The sequence below is a fragment of the Trichoderma breve genome, chromosome 4 (assembly GCF_028502605.1).
Source record: "Trichoderma breve strain T069 chromosome 4, whole genome shotgun sequence".
Lineage (NCBI taxonomy): Eukaryota > Fungi > Ascomycota > Sordariomycetes > Hypocreales > Hypocreaceae > Trichoderma > Trichoderma breve.
In genome coordinates this window covers 2360543-2380046 of record NC_079235.1, presented here as the reverse complement: position 1 = coordinate 2380046, position 19504 = coordinate 2360543, and the positions used below count along the sequence as shown (strand labels likewise).

At 51.7% G+C, this 19504-nt stretch overlaps 4 protein-coding genes across 4 annotated transcripts; 2 read left to right on the top strand and 2 right to left on the bottom strand.

Moving 5' to 3' along the window:
- Window positions 1–627: 627 nt before the first annotated feature.
- T069G_06981 (DEAD/DEAH box helicase domain-containing protein) lies at window positions 628–5683 on the top strand (the record flags this gene model as incomplete). The annotated part of the gene is made up of 4 exons (XM_056174191.1): window positions 628–763; window positions 905–1045; window positions 1098–1450; window positions 1517–5683. 4 exons carry the CDS (start codon window positions 628–630, stop codon window positions 5681–5683), a joined length of 4797 nt encoding a protein of 1598 aa, XP_056027770.1.
- A 1300-nt stretch (window positions 5684–6983) lies between these two features.
- Window positions 6984–10346, bottom strand: T069G_06980 (uncharacterized protein; the record flags this gene model as incomplete). The annotated part of the gene is made up of 2 exons (XM_056174190.1): window positions 6984–7524; window positions 7582–10346. 2 exons carry the CDS (start codon window positions 10344–10346, stop codon window positions 6984–6986), a joined length of 3306 nt encoding a protein of 1101 aa, XP_056027769.1.
- Window positions 10347–14956: 4610 nt separating this feature from the next.
- T069G_06979 (uncharacterized protein) lies at window positions 14957–16534 on the top strand (the record flags this gene model as incomplete). Its single annotated transcript, XM_056174189.1, has 1 exon — window positions 14957–16534. One exon carries the CDS (start codon window positions 14957–14959, stop codon window positions 16532–16534), a length of 1578 nt encoding a protein of 525 aa, XP_056027768.1.
- Window positions 16535–17554: 1020 nt separating this feature from the next.
- On the bottom strand, window positions 17555–18739 carry T069G_06978 (uncharacterized protein; the record flags this gene model as incomplete). Its single annotated transcript, XM_056174188.1, has 1 exon — window positions 17555–18739. The coding sequence occupies one exon, from the start codon at window positions 18737–18739 to the stop codon at window positions 17555–17557; it is 1185 nt and encodes a 394-aa protein (XP_056027767.1).
- Between the last annotated feature and the right edge of the window lie 765 nt (window positions 18740–19504).

Here is a 19504-nt window from a genome sequence, read left to right as displayed (position 1 = left end):
GACAAAACTCAGAATGGAAAGGTGCATACACCTCTGTTTTTCTCATACGGCCTCTTTCTATGCTGTTGCATCATTGCGCGTCATTCAATTTGTTTGTATTTCCAGATGCGAGCCGGTGGATTCATTTCTGGTAGCCCTGTAATTGCATAGCAACTTGATAACAATCTTGACAAGGGAAAGTTGATTTCTCTTTCACAGCAGCTGATACGGAATAGCTGCTAATTTTTTCACTCGTATAGATCTGCCATTTGTAAAGTAAGGATAAGTAGATCATATATGGAGGAGATAGAGTAAAAGATGCATCCTCTCGGTACGCCAGATTATTGGCAATGTACAATTCCTGCTTGTTTTGCATGAGATTCAGTGACATTACATAATACACCCGACAGCCAACAACAGCCGCAATTTTTCCGACTTCACGGGCGCGCTCTTGCCTTTTAATGAGAGTCACGTGCTGTCGCATCTGCTGACTAACCAACGCGTTACGCGACTTTCCCACTATTGTTCACGCCGCATAGAGCAGCCCATGTTTGACAGGCATCAAAATACGTCAAAATACAAGGGACCGGCCTCAATGCTCGCCAGAATCGCAAATGCGGACCGGTCTGGCATCCATAAGCCGGCTTCATGACTCGAAATAACCTTCCAGACAACATCGCCTGGTTGTTGAAGAACGCTGCGTTATCAAAACCTACCGCCCCTCAGTTTCCGCAAGCCAGCGATACAGCATCGTTTCGGTTCACACAATCGCAGTCTACAAACGGTCGAACGGCAGATTTAAGTCAAGAAACTACCGTATCAGCTGGATCGGACAGACAGACAAACCAGGCTCAGGGATCTTGGAGTTCAAATGGCCCGCCAAAGAGGGAGGAAGCTTCACAAAATACAGAAGTGGTGGTTTTAGAGGACGGCAGCATGGGCCGTCTGACCCTGTCTACCAAATCGAGAAAACCTGTGCTCCTGTCGCAAAATGTCAAGACAGAAACTCCTTCTTCAGCAGACGGCCGATCTAAACAAGTTTTAAACGAGTCACTCAAGACGAATGGTGCGTGGACTAATCTTGTTTACTGATATTCTAGAACCTAACGTTATGGTAGCAATCCCGAAGTCTGAGAAACAAACACAAAATGGCATCTCATCAGGAAAACCAGCTCCATCACGGCGTAACCAATCTCCAGGGCTTGATGCCGATTTTGCAGATTTCGATGTTGATGATTTGGAGTACATGGATCTAACTAGAACAACTGGCACATCCGACGAATCTGACGAGTTTGGTGAAGATGTCAAAGTTTGGACGGAAAAAGATGCATCTTGGGAGGCACCGTTGCCTAAATCCAAAAAGAGGAAGAGTACCGATGACGCCGCTGCTGATAGCCAATTTCCCGATGTTTATCAGCTCCTGGGAACCGACCCTCCGGTCCCGACTCCTGGTCGACGTTCCTCAAAGAAAGTTAGTCCCCCCGATATGGCAAACCCCTAGCATGCAGAAGCACCTATCGTTACTAACTTACCCAAGACTGCACAAAATGTGTCTTCCAAGATGTCTTTGCCGGGATCTTCATCTCCCTTAGGACGAGTTGCTAGTCAAAAAGCACCATCTCCTGTCAGACAGACCCCAGAAAGAGACTATGTCATTAGTAGTTCTGAAAGGCGAAAGAAAGTGAAAATCACCGGGCAACGGTCTGCGTCCCCGGATTCTCGGAATTTCGATGAGGATATCCAACAACCGGAGCAAAACCAAGCCGACGAGTTTTTCATTCCCGATTCAGACGATGAATTCGTTACACCACCGTCGCGTACAACTATTTCGAAGAAGCAGCCAATGGAACCGTTGATTGATCCACAGGAGGAGGACGCTTTCATTATGGATATTGAGGATTTGCATGTATCTCCTCAGCTAAGACAAAAACGGTCACCACCGCTTTCTCAGCGTGTACAAGCCAAAGATCTCGAGCCTTCTCACAATAGTTTGTCCGAAACCCAGAGTACAGCTACTGCCGACAATGTCAGCGAAATCAACAACCCGCGGCAGTCGTTTACGCCATCCAGCCAAACGCCAAAACTCTTATCCCTCATTTTGGGGAATCCGCAGCTTCTAACTAAAAGGTGTGAATACTTGAACAGTCAAATTCAGAAGAATGAACGGAATTTCATGCAAGCTATCAATGATAGATTGCCCAAAGACAAGAGGAATGAGATCAAAGCAGAGAAAGAACGATTCATCCAACAGCAAAAGGCGACTCAGGATCTCAACGGATTGGTTGAGCGCTACAAAACTCTAAGTGAGCAACGAGAAGCAGTTGCTCAACGGGTGGCTCGATCATATTCCAATGGCCAAGACACAGATGAAGATGAAGCCCGACTAGATGAGCTTACTGAACGCATCGAGGCAACAGAACAAGAGCTTTTCCAAATGATGGGCACAGCAGGCCTTGATGAAGCAAGTCTTTTGGAGCCTCTGGAAGTCCCGGCTCCGAGTAGAAGAGATGACCATATCGTTGTGCTGGGAACTCAGGCTGGTCATGGGGGCATGGTCAACATGTCACGGAGCTCAAGAGACGTCCCTTTGCCCATGGGAGGCACTCAAGTTGTTCATCAAACCCAACTTCCTGAACCACGCCCTCCAATGAATCGGGACCTGGACGCTGAGGAAGATTTCTTCTCTGATATCGACGATATGGAGATGCACTTGTTGCCTAAGCCGGTGAAAAAGACTACTCAATTCGACACACGCAAAACACCTCAGAGGAACCGCGCTCAGCGGACAGGAAATGAATTTAGCGATTTCAGTGACGACGCTGATATGCTTGCGTTTGCTCAAGACTACGAGGTACGCCAAACTGCCGGCGAACCGTCCCTGGATCCTCGACGGGCGTTTTCCGAAACATCTGGCAACGCTGGGCCCGCACCAAAGCAGAAGCAGACCTCGAAAAGACAGCCGCCTCCCGATTCATCACAGACAAGGATACCGCCTGAGCTCATGAGGCATTCTTGGTCTGCAGACGTACAGAAGACATTGAAAGATCGCTTTCGGATGAAAGGATTCCGACAGAACCAATTAGAGGCCATTAACGCTACGCTCGCTGGTGATGATGCCTTTGTCCTGATGCCAACAGGCGGTGGGAAATCTCTCTGTTACCAACTTCCAGCTGTCGTCAAATCCGGCAAGACGAGAGGTGTCACCATCGTTGTGTCACCTCTACTGAGCTTGATGCAAGATCAAGTAGACCATATGAAAGCCCTGGGGATACAGGCCGTTGCATTCAACAGCGAGTGTTCTCCAGAATACAAGCGGCAAGTCATGTCTGCTTTTAATGAACGTAATCCGGAGCACTTCATCGAGCTCCTCTACGTCACGCCTGAAATGGCTAGCAAAAGTCCTCAGTTCATGAATGCTTTACAAAGCTTGTACCGGAGTAGAAAATTTGCCCGTATCGTCATTGACGAGGCTCACTGCGTCAGCCAGTGGGGGCATGATTTCCGACCTGACTACAAGACACTGGGACAGCTTCGATCCAAATTCCCCCAGGTTCCAGTCATGGCCTTGACCGCTACTGCTACTCAAAATGTCATTGTCGATATCAAACACAATCTCGGTATGAACAACTGCCAAGTCTTTTCACAAAGCTTCAACCGTCCAAATCTGTATTACGAGGTCCGGCCCAAGTCTTCCAATCCGGTTGCGACGCAGGCAATCGCCGCTCTAATCAACTCCAAGTATCCCAACGTTACTGGAATTGTTTACACAATCTCACGGAAGCAAGCTGAAGACGTTGCCCAGAAGCTTTCTGAGAATGGTATCACGGCTCGTCATTACCATGCTGCAATTACACCCACGGAAAAGGTGGAAGTACAAACAGCGTGGCAGAAGGGGCAGGTCAAAGTTGTAGTGGCAACTATTGCTTTTGGCATGGGAATCGATAAGCCGGACGTGAGATTTGTTATGCATCATGGCATCCCGAAGAGCTTAGAAGGTTACTACCAGGAAACTGGACGTGCGGGCCGAGATGGGAAACCCTCCGATTGTATTCTGTTTTATGGCAAAGCGGACATAAGAGTCCTCAAAAGACTGATCATTGACGGAGAGGGCAGCAAAGACCAAAAAGAAAGACAGATGGCAATGCTGAACCGCGTGACGGCATTTTGCGACAATAAAGCAGATTGTCGACGAACTGAGGTCCTTCGCTATTTTGGGGAGGACTTTACTCCGTCACAATGCCACAAGACTTGCGACAATTGCCAAGCGGGGCTTGTTTTTGAGCAGCAAGACTTCTCTGAATATGCCATTGCCGCCATACGAATTGTGCAGCAGCAGCAGAGATTGACGGCAAACCAGTGCGCGGATATTTTGATTGGCAGAAAGTACCCAGACAACCAAGAAGAAAACTCGTATGAGTATCACGGCATGGCTAAGGGGATGAAGAAGCACGAGATGGTGCGCGTTATTGACCGCCTCTCAGCTGAGAAGGGCTTCCATGAAGAAAATATCGTTGGAAATCATGGAGTCGCCATTCAATACCTCCAAATTGGACCTGCCGCCAACCAATTCTTGTCAGGGAGACGGAAGCTCATGCTGACGGTGCAGGTTTCAGACAGTGGTGATTCAAATCAGACGAAGATCAAGAAACCGAGAGCCAACAAAAAGCAGAAAGAGCCGGCCAATAACGTGCAATCCACCTATGTCTCGTCACCCATTAATACACGCAGAAAACGGGCAGCCGTTATTGATAGTGACGACGACTCAAACTTGCCGACCACATCAAACGGCTATGTGAATGATGGCTTCGTTGTGTCGGATGAAGAATTGGAAGATGAAGCCGAAGAAGACATGGACGAAGACGAAGAGGCTTTCGAACCACTCCCTCAACACCGACCAGCGAAACCTACCATTTCAAAACCTAGTTCCAAAAAGGCACTGCGGCCAGAACCTATCCCAAGCAAACGTAGGCTGCAAGATTTACCGGATATCCACCAAGATGTAGTGGATGCCTTTGTTCAAGCGGCTCGCCAATTGGAAGAGCGAATTCGGAACGGACTTGGCCTTAGACGGCCAATGTTTACAGACACTCACCTGCAAGAGATGGCCATTAACTGGACCACCTCCATCGAAAGGATGAGCCGCATTCCTGGAATTGACGTCGACAGAGTCCGGGAGGTTGGCCCAAAGCTGATACAAATGCTCAATGTGTATCATAAATCGTATCGTGAGATTGCCGGGACAGGGGCGGGTGAAGCTTCCGCCTCAACGTCCAACTTGGATCAAGAAATAGTGGACTTGATTAGTTCAGACCTCGATATCGATGAGGACGAAGAGGAGGCTATGGGAGGTGGAGAGAGTTCTCATTACTTTGTTCCTAAGCCATCAGCCGATGTCCAAGCTTTCAATGATAGGCTGCAAAGTCTGAATGACCAACCGAGTCAATCGAGAGGCAGATCTTCTTCCTATAGTCGAGGAGGAGGTAACAGGAAGTTCTCTGGTAAAAGATGGTCCAAGAGAGGCGGTTCTGGTGGAGGGTCTCAGCGTCGAAGTGGTGGCTCCGGCAGGAGAGGTGGCGGTTTCTCAAGTGCTGCCGGCTCGTCGTCTCGATCTGGTGGTGCAAGCGGCAGCAACAGCGGCGGATTCAAGCGTGACGGCAGAATCGTCAAGAAGAGTGGAGGAGGTATCGGGTTGATGCCTCTATGATGTGGATTGATCATTGATATGCGGCCTGCTATTCCCCCTGTTTTTTGGCCGGCGTGGTTACCTTTGTTTTGTTTGTTTTGAAACGAGATATGAGACGTAATGAAGACATACTCCTCTTCAGTCCCCTGTTTTTATGTCATGGCGTTGGGAGGCGGAGGTCTACACATTCACGAGCTTTGGCGTTGGCGTTTCGGCATTTACATTACCCCCTTTTTGAAGCGAATTAGAAAGAGAAAAGTAAAGGAAGAGAGAAAGAGGAGAGGGGAGATAGAGTCTGTGGGCTAGAGGCGATGTAGGTAGATGTCATGGAATGTTTGCATGTGTATATACCCATATATACACCAGAGTAGCCTGCTTTCATGATTACGCCAGCAATGCAACCCTTTTTGAGCGAGATTTGGAAGAAGCGGGATGGCGAGGCCATGAATACAAATTTTGACCATGTGTCACATGAACTTAGTAACTCCAAGTTTGAATCTAAGCTTCCCGTTGTATGCTTGCTATGGTCATTTGAGAAAAGTTCTAACAGATGAATGGTAATATTCTATCCTGCTTTTTTCGCTAATGCTCATCATCAACTAGTTATGAGAGAATGCCATGAGAAATAGACGATGCAATGAGTACTCATACGCAATATCCCGCCTCAGCTCCATCTGCCATCAAACATCAGAAAAACAAAAATCAATCTGAAAGAATAAATTGCACATTGCTTTTTCTAGTACAATTACAAAATGTAGAGCTAGCTAATTTGTAAAACAAAGCTCCGGGAATCTCAGCTATTTCAGCAAAACACAAAAAAGCAAACCAAAAAGAATAAATGACAAAGAAAGAGCTCAAAAACAAGAAAAGCGCACTCAACGAGACCAACTGGGGAGAAGAAAGGATCGAATTAGTTAAAACAGTATTGTGAAAGTTAAAAAAAAAAAGCTGGAAAAGCGAAAAAAGATGTGTCGACACATGCCAATCAAAATCGTCTTTTTGGTGTCGCGTTATTTCCATATAAACTCCCAACAGCCCGCCAGCTAAAGCTCGCTTCGCTTCTCCTTTGATGTTGAAAAAAACCGTTTACGCCACGCTATGGAAAAACACAAATAACAAAATTACTTTAAAATACGGGGGCATGCCAATGTGATGTGAGAGCTGAAAGAGAAGCAGGGAGGATATTTTGTAATGAGCGGCTTCACATGACTCGAGAGGTTACAGAAGAAGCAAAAAGCAAGATAAAACACAATCCGATTCCAATTCCCCCTAAACATTCGATACCATAAAGCTTCTGACCATGCCATCAAATATCGCTGATTTAAAATCGCCACCTGGGCTTGAGATCCTTGGGCTCGGGTGAGTTGTCGCTGTATTTGCGAGAGCTGAACCGGCTGAAGATGGGAAGAGGACTCGATCCACGGACTGAGTCTGGCCTGCCCCTCGGCATTGGCAGCAAACTGCTCCGGCGGGTTGAAGCCAAAGAGCTGCTGGGACGATTGTTTAGGCTATCCAGGTTCAGGGTCGAAGAAGATGGCCCCGCGTTAGAGCGACGAGGAGGCTGTTGTTTTGCTAGGCTGCTTTGAGAATAAGGTCCAGGAGAGGTGAGGCGTTCACGGAACGACAGCCGAGAGCCCGCCCTAGAATACGATCTGGGGAATGATTCTGACATGGGTGAATCTGAGCCAGCGCGTGTGAGAGAACTTCGAGGGGTGGGAAGCTTGGATGTCGATATAGGCGTGATGGCCGACGTCGACCTTTGAGGTGCAGGCGTTCTGTATGGGCTGCGAGCTTCGCCATCTAGGTTGTTGGAAGAAGCGTTCCACCGGGGTCGGTGCGCCATAGTAGTCGAAGGCCGAAGGCTTGAGGAGGAGGCAGAAGGCGGGTAATAAGAAGAGGAGGAGCCCATTGTAGAGTACCTGGACCCAGGCTTCTTGGCGCTTTTTGAGACAGGGGCCGGTAGCGACGAGTCCCTCCGGCTGGTTGAGGTCGATCGGAGGCTGGAGCCGCTCGCATTGGGCGATCGAAGTTGGTTACCGGTATATTTCCGCGCAGGCGTCTGCGGATCGAGACCGAGTGAGTTCATAATCACCGACGAAGGCGGAGAGCTTCCCGGAGTTTCCATGCCGCTGCCGTTGGTCGACCTGTCGTTGGAGAGCATGCTGGAGATGGAATCTCGCAACTGCTGGCTCTTTCTTTCCGCGTATATGTCCTCAAGGACAGAATCCATCTCTGCAACGTCGAGCTTCAGCGTCGACCATCGCGTTTGCATTTCATTGTGGAGACGCAAGATCTCGCCATTGACTGTCAAGCGATCCTTGACGCCCTTGTCAATGATGGCCAGGACACGTTCGATGGCGGGACCGTAGTGTGTTTTCTTTGCCTCATAGCTCTCAATCTTCTTAGCAATGGAAGGCTGGTTCGTCAAATGCATACCAGAATCGATGGCCTCCCTCAGCTTCATCAGAGACCGCTCGACGGATTCGTGCATCTTTTGAGCCTGCCGTCCAGCGCCTCGGAAGACAATGACCCATCTATCCTCGCCAAGCTCCTTACGCAATGACTCGGCATCCTTCTCTAGCTTCTTGTAGCTTCCATCTAGGCCATTGTGGCGCATTTCCAGCTCCTCACATGCGGTTGGGAAGGCATGTTTCGCCCGCGTCTCAAAGACAGATAGTCGCATGGGCAAAAAGTCTAGGGAAGCCCTCAAGGGCTGCATCCTGGCGAAAAGAGCAAGCAAACTGGAGTCATCCTGAGACAGCGTCGAGGTTCCTGGCGAGTTAGGGCTTAGCGGCAGGGCGAGGCTAAAGCGGTTCGAGGGCGCCAACCGCGCGGCCGAAATAGGGTTGTCTTCAACAATGGTCTCGAGATCTCCAATATCGACGTTATCGCCGCTCGCAACGACGGCAAGGCTCTTGTGACGACGCTCTTCCATCTCGAAGACAAGCCGCGTAAGTTCTTCCATCTCGCTCTGTATGTCGCCCAAAACGCTGTTCCACAGCTCCTCCCACTCCATGGCAAGTTCGACCTGGTTCCGCACACTTTGCAGGGTTTGCTTTATTCGGCCCCATTCCTCAGCTATGGCCTCCATCTGAGTAACGGCCCGCCTGAGGTCATCTGTTGAGACAGTCGCGATGTCATGTCGGTTTTGCAGCTCATCAATAGCATTGACATAGGCGTTGATGAGATGCTCGAATCGATTAATGGCATTCTCAACTTCTTCTAGACCTTCACGGCCACCAGCGGCAGCCCACTCGACATCATCCTCACTGTCCAGCCCGCTGACAACCTCAAGGGCCTTTGATATCCAGCTCCGGATCTGCTCAGCAGCGTTGATCAAGGCTTTAGAAGCCACTGGGGCAGTTGGGATAGCTGACACCTTGCTGGAGAGCGCCTCGGCATCGGGAATGCCAAGCAGAGTTAGTTGAGCAAGCTGGTTGGTAAACGACACCCTGGACAGCGTATATATTGATCCTGGTCGATTGTGACCCTGTTGAAAATAAGAGCTCATTTCCGGTTCGAAATGGTTAAAGGTGATTACTTCAGGCGGTGTCATCTCCACAATTGGTGATTCTTTTGGCGGAGGGGTTGGTGGGGACGGGGAATATGAGGGAGAATAGGAAAGAGAATGTGAAGACGAGTGAGAAGGAGGAGCAGCAGGAGGCGAGGAGGGTAGAGGCGGATACTCCTTGGGAGATGGCGGACGCGTAATTCGCTCGAGGTGTTCGCGTCGAGTATCCAAAGTGACCTTGGTACCATTGCCGTTTATGTGGTCGGGCAACCGATATTTCTGCGTATCCAAGTCCATGTTGAGTGTTTCCGGCACTTCAATCTCCGGTAGTTGGTAGGAATCAGCGGCGATGGGAGACATGGAGACGTCAGAGAGACTGGACGATCTATAATGAGGAGGGGGGGCGCCGGTGCCTTTCCAGGGGCGGCCGCGCCGAGAAATAATTTGCTGGACTGAATTCGCTTGGTGTTTCTCGTCAAGCTGGCGGAGCTGTTCTTCGTCAAGTCGGCCGATATCAACGGGCTGGAAGCTGGCGGTGGTCCTCTTGGCTGCCGCTCCAAGGCCGAGAGCCTTTAAGCGAGCAGCAAGGCCTGGCGATGTCTTTCGAAAAGCAGCGACCAGGAGCTCATGCGATGGATCGGGTTCCAGAAGGGTGCTGCTGCGTTGCCTGCCGTAAGTTGGACTCAATGTCAAGTCGGGAGCACCTTGAGAAATGGCGTTGTTGAAAATGTTGCCAATGTTGTTGTTGCTGTTTTGGCCGTAGCTTGGGGTGGTGTTGATGTTATTCGTGCTGCCACTCGTCCGCGGTGTCGACAGGTTCGCAATTCCTCTGGCGTCTGCGGGAGTGGCCGCGACAGACGCAGCGGTTGGAGTGGCCGCAGCCGAAGCAGGAACCGGAGCAGAAACTGGAGCTGAGGCGGGAGTGGAAGCCCAAGCAGGAGTTGCGTAAGGGGTGGCGGGCGACTGGGCGACGTCGTCAGTTGTTTTTCCAAAGTTTACATGCTCAAGGCTTGCATCATGGCCGTTGGTATGCTGCTCAGAGTCGCGCTTCGGGTCCACACCCACGTCGGATTGTCTGGAGCTTTCGTTGGCTGAATCTGAGTCGCGGTCTGGCTGCGAAGCCGGCTGTGGGTTGCCGCTGGCGTCCACGGCAGCAGAATGGCTGGTGGTCATATGCCGCAGGTGATTGCTGGGGCTGCAGACAAGCCCGCCCCAGAGAAGGTTGGAGAAGTCGGTAGGTGGATGTGTTCAGAGCGGCGTTGCTCACGACGCGCTAGTGGAGCGCGCCAGGTGTCTTCCAGTGGACGAAGGCCCTGAAAGGCCCTGCCGGCAGTGCAGCGGCGCAGTGGGTGGAGAGAGAAGGTCGGTGCAGAAGGTTGAAGATTACGGGCAGTCAAATGTTGAGCGCTGTGGTTTGTAGGGGGGGACGACGGGCGGCAGATTGGATGCCGAGGCCGCCACCGCGAAGCGTCGAGTGCTGATACGCTGCCGTTGTTGTCCTGTCGTGTTGCCAGTCCGACTCTCGCCTGGAATTTTTTCTCTCCCTCGCGACGGTCCAATCAACAACGACTCGCCGCTTTAAAATCCCGACGGTGCCGCTTTGCTGCTACCTGTCCGAATACAGGTACGAGTACAGGACAGGACCTCGTTCTCGGCGAGTGGGCGGGTGTGGGCGGATGCGCAGTAGGGTTCGGTTCGCTGGATGCCTGCTCCGGTGTGCTGCTCAAGACCCAGCTTTTTGGCGGCGTCGACCGGGTTAGGCGTCTGGTGACTGGGCGACAGAGGGGATTCTATGCGTAGACGATGCGGTGCTGGTGGAGAGCGCCCTTGCGGCCCTGCAAAGAAGCTGCAGGAGCTTGCAGGAGACGGCTCTCGACTGCAGCGAAGCTTTGGATAAAGCTGGGCCGTCGCCTAGTTTGGTGTCTGCCTGCGCGCCGAACCGGGAACAGAATTTTGGTGCCTGGCGTTCGAGTATCGATACTTCCTGATCGTGAACTCCTGGATGAATGCTCGTGATGGGCCTCGGGCATCAGCTGGCTGAATCAAGTAAGGCCCGTGTGCCGGGGTTGTGCGGCTGGGCAAGGTGGAAGATATAGAGCGAAAACAAGACAAGACTGCTAGAAAATCGGTTGATGCAAGAGAAGCGGCTACGGTGAACACGAAGCCCAGAATAGAAGATTGGTCAAACGATGCATGGACTGATTGCTTGCTTGACTTGACGTGGTGAATCAAAAAAAAAGGGGGTTGAAGGAAAGGGACAGACTGGTCAGGAGGGGTGCAAGAGGAAGAAGCGCAGAAGCGTGGGATCGCAGCCCAAGTTAATTAACGGGAGCTGCTCGTTCCTGAGCTAAGAGGGAGTCGAATGGCTACGGCGCAGGTACCTCATCTCCCTTTGGAGGTACTCGTACTCCCTACGCGTATTCTGGACGTTTGGGCTTTTTTTGGTCTCGATCCGCCGGCCGAGACTGCACATTTGTCGATGGATAAACGACTAGACAAGGGGAGGCGCCTATCAAAATGGGAGCATAAGAAAAAAAAAAAAAGAAAAGACGAAATAGAGAAAGACGGGAATTCCTGGGTTTGATAGATTGGATCCTGGCGAAAGATGCTCACTGTACGCCTTACGAGTGGGAGGGCCCAGAGGATCCATGTCCAAGGTACATGTACAAGTGGTGTTGGGGCTGGTACCTGTCCCTTGCCACAAATACCCAAGCTCATCAAACTGCATTTCACAATTGACTTTGGAACTACGAGTACTACCTTTGGTACTAAGGTATGCTCTCAGCAGCCTCCAGCTTCCATTGGTGGTAAAGATCGAGTTACTATGGACGGAGATGTTTACTAGAGGGAGGTTGTTACATCGAGTGGTAGGCATGTAGGTCTGGTTTACACGTGTGGCTGTCTCGGATCCGAATTCGCAGATAGATGTAACTGTATACGAAGTGATCCGTACCTAGATGACACGTTTTGACATGTGCCGGAATGCAGCAGGTCCAATGCGCAGTGAGTGCAGGTTGGGTAAGACTCGCCACATGCTGATGTGCCCTTGAGCGCGGCTACTGTAACACAGCACAGCACAGCACAGCAACAGGGCATCGGATTGGATGTGATAGCACCAGGACTCGACTCGACTCGACTCGAATTGGTGACGGGATTGATCAAATGGGGAACAGGCCAGATAGATTCCCTGCTGTCGACTTGATAGGTATGTAGTAAATTGTTCGGGGCCATTGTCGTTTTGGGGAGCTCTCAGCGCACTAATGCCACCACTGCCGCAGCTCGCAAGGAGTTGAGCTCCATCGAGTCCTCAAGCTGCACAGCAGATGCAGTGTCGAGTTGCGCTAGCATTAGAGCCATGTCGGGCTAATTAGCGCATCCCCACCGCTGACACGGGAGCTTCCACAGCGCTTCCACAGGCATCCCGCTTCTGGCAGCTTCAAACAAGGTGAAACGCTGCGAAATCTCCACGGGCTCCATGCTTGTCCGGCCCGCCTCCACCAGGGCGTCCTGCAGCCATTTTCTGCATCACCAACCTGGCAGCTTTAGTTACCGTCCGATGCCTGTGCGGCCTGCGAGTTTCTGCCTCTTTCTCTGCTTGTCTGCTTCTCTTCCCTGTCCGGGTCACGAGGGCTTGTGCGAGTAGCGCGGAAAGCCCTCCAAGGGTATGTCAGTGCTGGTACATTACTTGCAGCAAGTCAAGACTGGAGTGTTGGGATTTGGCCAAGCTAGCGGGATGCTGGCCTGGATCCAGCCATGGGTTCCTCCAGGTCCTCTTTGGGCCATCGGTACTTGTACTATTTGATGTCAGTGCTCCATTCGTACTGGTCCATACAGGTACCTTTTAGCCGTCGTTTTTTCTTTACCGAGCTCCAACCAAGCAGTCTGGTACTAGCAGCTATTGGTAGCTACCACTAGTCTCGAGGTATTGATGGACGCAATTTGCCTAGCAGTGCCACATGGGGTCCATTCAAGTGACTGGCAAAAGATTGGGCGTCGACAAGAGCTCACTACGACGAACGATGCGACGCGACGGCCCGCGCTACAAACAGGAGCTACTGTATTCGTCTGTGGCCACTCCGTATTATCTCTACCTATCTTTGGCTGGTATCACTGAAGGAGGTAGATGCCCAATCAGTCAGGTAAGTCGGCATAGACGTTCAGAAGTACCGTGCTGTACTTGGACAAGAGAGCTTCAATCTTATTATAGCTCGCAGCCGTACGGAGTTACCCTTGCCTTATGATGCAATTACCTCATTCCCTTGTATTGATACGAAGCAAATATTACCACGCTGCACATACGAGCAAGTACAGTACCTTGCCATGGGTTAACAGGTACTTGGTAATCTCCAAGACTTGGAGTGATCCATCCATGCAATTTGGAGATAGCCAAGGGACTGTACTCGTACAGTACCAGACAGCATCAGTCAGCTGTTGGGCATCAGCAATGATAACTGACACTGACAGAACGTGGCGTTGAGTCTGAAACCTTGCCCCAACACAGCTCTGGCCTATGCACAATCTATCCAGAACAACCACAGCTGCAATCACTCCTGCTCCGTACTCCGTGCACTGCTCCGTGCTGCGCTCTGTACGAGCACTGATCATTTGATATTCTCTTGCACAGTACTGTATTCCAGCTGGTTATGGCTCTGCGGAGAGGAAATTGCGCGCCTCCGGTTGCCCTGGGATATGACACCAAGCAGCAAGGACCCTTGGGAATCGCGATGACAGCGACAGAAATGATTCGTCACCTTGGGCTGGGGCCAATTCGACCAGGTAAGCCCATGCAGGCCCGACAGCCTCTGCATGCATGGGGGCTAGCAGGGAACCTGGCAGCTCCCATGAGGGACCGTGGTCGAATCGACGGCTGCGAGTACGAAGACGTCAAGTGATATCATACCCGTACCAGTCCAAGCATATTTGCATTTGCATTTGCATTTGCATTTGCCGGTGTGACGATGGATGGAGCGCTGAGGCCGTACAGGCTGACTGCAGCGCCACCAGTGGGTGGGAGAAGCTATTCCAAGCAATCAATCCCGTCAGCAACAAGAGGCAAACAAACATCGCCAGGTGGCCCTTCGGACTCGACGAGACCAGTTGGGGTCCAAGCACACTCTGGGCGGAGATGGACGGAGCACCTAATGCTACCTTCCTATGCACTAATTAATGTAAGCCTTGATCATCGGTTGATAGCATGCGTGAACCAATGCACGCCAAAAATCGCACCCGACACCAAAAAAAAAAGGTTCGTTTCAAGTCGTTGCCCCCCGGACAACACCAAACACGCAACGCAATTTCCCATCTCCACGCCTCCCACCAACTATGTTTTGGCGCCCTCAGGCTGCCAGAACCCCTGAGTCCGCGTGCGCCTCGGATCTTCAGCACCAACCCAGAGCAGCCCTACAGCACCGTCTGGCTCCGTGATTTCTTGTCTCTTCCATACTTGCTTGTACTCGTGCTTGTCCTGACAGTCCCAAGTATCCACCACGCCATTCCCGACTGCTTGTTCATGGTGGCCAGCAGCTAGCGACTCTGCTGCCACTCAACTTGTTGTTATATCCCCCCCTCGTCCGTGGTGCACGCGACTTGATCGAGCTGAATAGCTGGCCCTGGGATCCAGTGAACCGACTCTCCTTCCAACGACAACCCCAAAGAGACAAGATTCGCTTCCCCTCTTGAGAGAGAGCAAACGAGGAAATCTCTAGACGAGATTCTCTGCTTGAGCCCTCGCAAGAAAACTCTGCTTCTCTGTGCTTCTCTTTTGCCTCTCTGCCTCGTTCGCCATGTCTGCCGAAGTCGAGAACCGCCCGCACTCGCCCGATGCGGCTCCGTCGCAAGCCATTGGTGCAAAGACCGAACCGTCCCGAGCCCTCTCGACAACTTCCACCATATCTCAAAGCTCCAGCAACGATGGCACCTCACGAGACTCACTAGGCAGCGAGCTGTCGTCTCGCATGTCCTCTGCGTCGTCCCGTATGTCCACGGCGTCGTTCCGGTCCGACATCTCTGGAAGGTCGTCTTCCAGGACTCGGCGCCGAGGCTACATGCGTCCTCAGGGCACCGACTTTGCGGCCAGCGCCAAATCCCGCGAGAGCGTCATGAGCTTGGGCAGCATCGCGCACCTTCAATACTACTTTGCCCGGACAGGCCTTCTCGATGGCAAGGGTGGACAGCTGGCTCGTAAGAAGCAGCCGCGAGCGACGTTGGACCTGGCAGCCCTAGAGGGCACAGCTCCCATGATGTCGCCCACGCCCACGACTGCGGGCTTCGACATGGACCCCTCGTTTGTCTCCATGGGCAGTAGCCCAGATCTATCAGGACATGGGTTTATTACGGACAATGCCGTCGAGTCTCCCACCGGCATGGACGATATGGACGACTTCTACGACGGCTTCCTCGAGGAGGACCCGGACATGCTCCCACCCACGGCCAGCACCTACAACCACCGAGAAAAGGTTATTCCCAAGCCTCCCACGGTTGCGGAGCTGAAGACGGAGCTGGAGAGCGCCCTGCAAGATGCCCTCAAGGTCCTCAAGGAAGCCAAGGAGCGCAAGGAGGGATCATACAAGGCATCCAGCGATGCGCCTCGGTACCCCAACATGCCCGACGAAAACACCCAAAGCTGGTACGAGCTGCAGGGCATGAACATCCTTGACTTTCTGACGCTGGCTATCCGCGCCGCCAAAAACTACTACACCGCCCACGAGCTGCCTGACCGGCTGGATGCCATCAAGTCGGAAAAGCAGATCCGGACAGACCTCTTGAGTGTCATGGAGGTGCTGAAGCAAATGGCCACGAGGAATTTCAAGGGTGGCATGCGGGACGAAGAGATCGCCACCATGACGACTTGGATCGAAAGCGTCTTCGACATCCTCAAGAAGGAGGCCCACATCGAGGCATCAGAGCAGGCCGAGCGATCGAGCTGGGCGTGGATGAGGGGCGACTGGAAAGGCAAAGAGTTGGAGCGCGAGCGACAGTTTCTCATGTCCATGATTCCGGATGAAGAGCCGCTTCCCGAATGGACGCCAGCATCCAACGACGCCGATTTGCCGACGCCCTTTTTAGAGGCCATGCAGAACGGCCTCCTACTTGTGAGGCTGCACAACGCCGCAGTCAAGAAATCCAGGAGGCGATTCGGAGCGATCCCGACCTTCCACGTCAACACACAGAAGCCGTACCGAAGCGCCGACAACCTCCGTTACTGGGCCAAGGCCGCTGAGCTGCGCTTTGAGTGCATGATTTCCATCGACCCATTGGGCATCGTCTACAACAACGGCCCCCAAGTCTGGCTAGATTTTGAAGCGGCCATCCTCAAGTGGTGTGCCCATGTGAGGGAGGAAATCACAAACGAGTTGGTCTAAGAACCCTTAGTACTTGCTTTTTGTCTAATTCTGTTCCTGATTTTTTTTTTTACACTTCTATTATTGTTTTAATACCTGTTTTAATACGTGCACCTGCTCATACACATATATTACTACAGCAGAAAGAAGGCCTTTTCGCTCCATGACGAATTCACGCTGCCATAAAAAAGACATTTGGCTGGAGTTTTTCTTTTTCTTCTTTTTAATACCTTTTTTTTTTCAAGGACACCGCCATCTCTTTTTTGGCTCTACTTTTTTGGTCCCCTTCTTTTACTATTTCTCTCTTTTTGGATTGATATTGATTCTTTCAGGACATGCACACGCAAAATACATCGAGGCGAAGAGGGGACCGGTTTTCTCTCTTACTGAGACAAAGATTGACGCTACATTACAAACAGGAACAACATTTTCCTTCTCTCTTTTCATCCTTTATCCTTAATTCCCTATTATATCCCCCCGCTTCCCCTCATCTTGTCACCCGTCATGCTTGCAGCATTGGCGAGGCGTTATCACTACCTATTTGTCTTTTTATACTTGACCCAAACAGAACGTCTTCCCTTCTCTGTGAATTATCAGTCAACATACACCTTTTTTTTTTCCTTATTTTTTTTTGTCTTGGGTCGAGGGAGGAAAACAACAACAACAATAAGAGCAACAAGAAACAACAGAATGCTGTACAGTGGGATGGAAATTGAACAGTGGTGCGACGCGCCTACTCAACTATATGTCAACATATATACCCCCCCGTGGCGCGAGCGCAGGCGCAGGCGCAGAGTGGAATTTTTTCGATACGGTGGTGGATGGATAGGAGGTAGCTAGAGAGAGATGAATAGATTGGCTATCACGGTGCGTGCTTGTGTGTGATTGTGTGTGAACTTGAACTTGATTGTAGAAGAAGAGCGAGTTGACTTTTTTTTTCCCATTGATTTACTATACTATTATAACCCAATATTACCCAAAAACTAAAATGATGCTATATACTCATACAGAACTCCTGAATGTCATTCAAGCAATCTTGCCCTACGCAATGTCCACCTTTCTCACTTCCATCCACTCCTTTTCCACCTTTGGCACCGTCACAATCAAAATTCCCTCCTCCATCTTCGCCGTGATGCCAAATCCATCGATATCAACATCTAGATCGGCCTCCTCCCCATCGGCCTTCTTCTCGGTCTCGCCCTCAGGAGGCAACTTCACCTCCCTCTCAAACACACCGACTCTACGCTCCCGCACGCCCGTCAGTGTCTGCAGGAAGGCCTCGTCGCCGGGGCGGTGGACTACGCCCGCGATGCGGAGGGAGCGCGTCTGCGGGTTCCAGGTCACGCCGACGTCGTCCTTCTTTGCACCTGGAAGGGCGGTGTGCAGGATGAATGCGTCGGGGGTGTTGAAGATGTCAATGGGAGGCGAGAAGGTGTTTTCATCTTCCGTGTTGGTGGTGCGGGTGGTGGTGGGCTGGGCGTATTGGGCTGCTTGGTCCCGGATGTTGCGGAAGAAAGGGTGGCCCATGAAGCCGCGCATCATGCCGGGGAAGTCAAACGGAGGACCACCGGCGTTGGGACCTTCAAAGGGCCCTCCTCGGCGCCATCCGCGACGGCCTCCGCAGCGGCCGCGGCCGTGGGCGTGAGCGTGGCCTCCACGACCTCGTCCATGACGTCCGCCTCGTCCACCCTCGGCAGGATATGAAGGCGGAGGAGGAACGCCGTCGCGACGGTTGTTATCTTCTTCGTCGTCGCTTTCCGAGGGCGTGACTTCCGCTGGGTCGGGGAATGGCTCGCCCTCCTGCATGGTCTCCGGTGAAGAAGACGTTTCATTGTTCTTTTCACGAGGGGCTTCGCCCTCGCGGGGAGCGTCTCGGGGAACATTCACGCCGGCATCGTGCGAGAAGGGATGTTCGTCGTAGCGAGGCGGGCCGTTGAAGTTGTTGTTGAACCAGTAAGCCCAGGCCGGGGGAGCTTGATCCCACCAGGGGCCGGGGCCGGCTCCGGGAGGTGGAGGCGGAGGTGGATGCGGCTGGTGAGGCTGGTGGGGAGGATGTCCGCCGTGTGGAGGAGGAGGAGCTCCGAAGGGGAAGCCGGGAAAGCCGGGGAAGGGGCCTGGAGGGGAGGTGTTGTGATCGACGCCGTGGCCGGGATCGCGGCGGTTGTTTGGGTTGGGGTTGTTGAGGGACTGCATGAAGTCCCAGAAGGGATGTTGGTGAGGAGGCATGGTGATGATGGATGTGTTGTTTTGTGATTGTCAAGTATTAGAGATAGATGATTGTTGTTGATGAAAAAGAAGAATGGAGATGGAAAGTAAGAGTATGGAGCGTCACGATCACGTCTCTTTATAATCACATCATAGACCAACGTACGCGTAACCTTGATAGCATTTCACATGTCAACTGGCTCTAGGCAGTCGTTCAGCCAACTCATCGAACCGCATCGACACTCGACGAAGCGGCGAATTAAGTCTACGTGTGTGTGTGCGCAAACAGTGCGAAACCTTGACAATTGGCAAGCAGAGCAATTTAAAACTAACTAATTGAAACCCCCAACACAGCTACTAGTAAGCGTAGCTTGGGAAAGTTTTGGGGAAACAAGCTTGAACAAGGCAAAAAGATGGTGTGACGAGGAACCAGTTCGTCAGGCGTGGACACAGACACGCGTTCGGTGTGCGTGGCGAAATTGGGCGGCGATTTTAACGGGTGAGGCTTCCGGGGTTGGTCGGGTGGTCGGAGGTTGGAGGGGCCGATTGGGAACGTGCGGCTGAGCTGGTGCCTGGGAAAAAAAGGGAAAAGAGGTGAATGTATTCTTGATATCGTTGTTGAAATTTAGATTAAATTGAATTGCAGGTTATGGCATGTGAAGCTTGGAGGATGATTTCACTAGTACAAATTATGGGTGGTGATTGTTGTATAGTTAATGCAGGCTTACCTTGCTTACTTACAGCAGATATATTGCTACCTAAGACAACCGGGACCTTTGATATTAC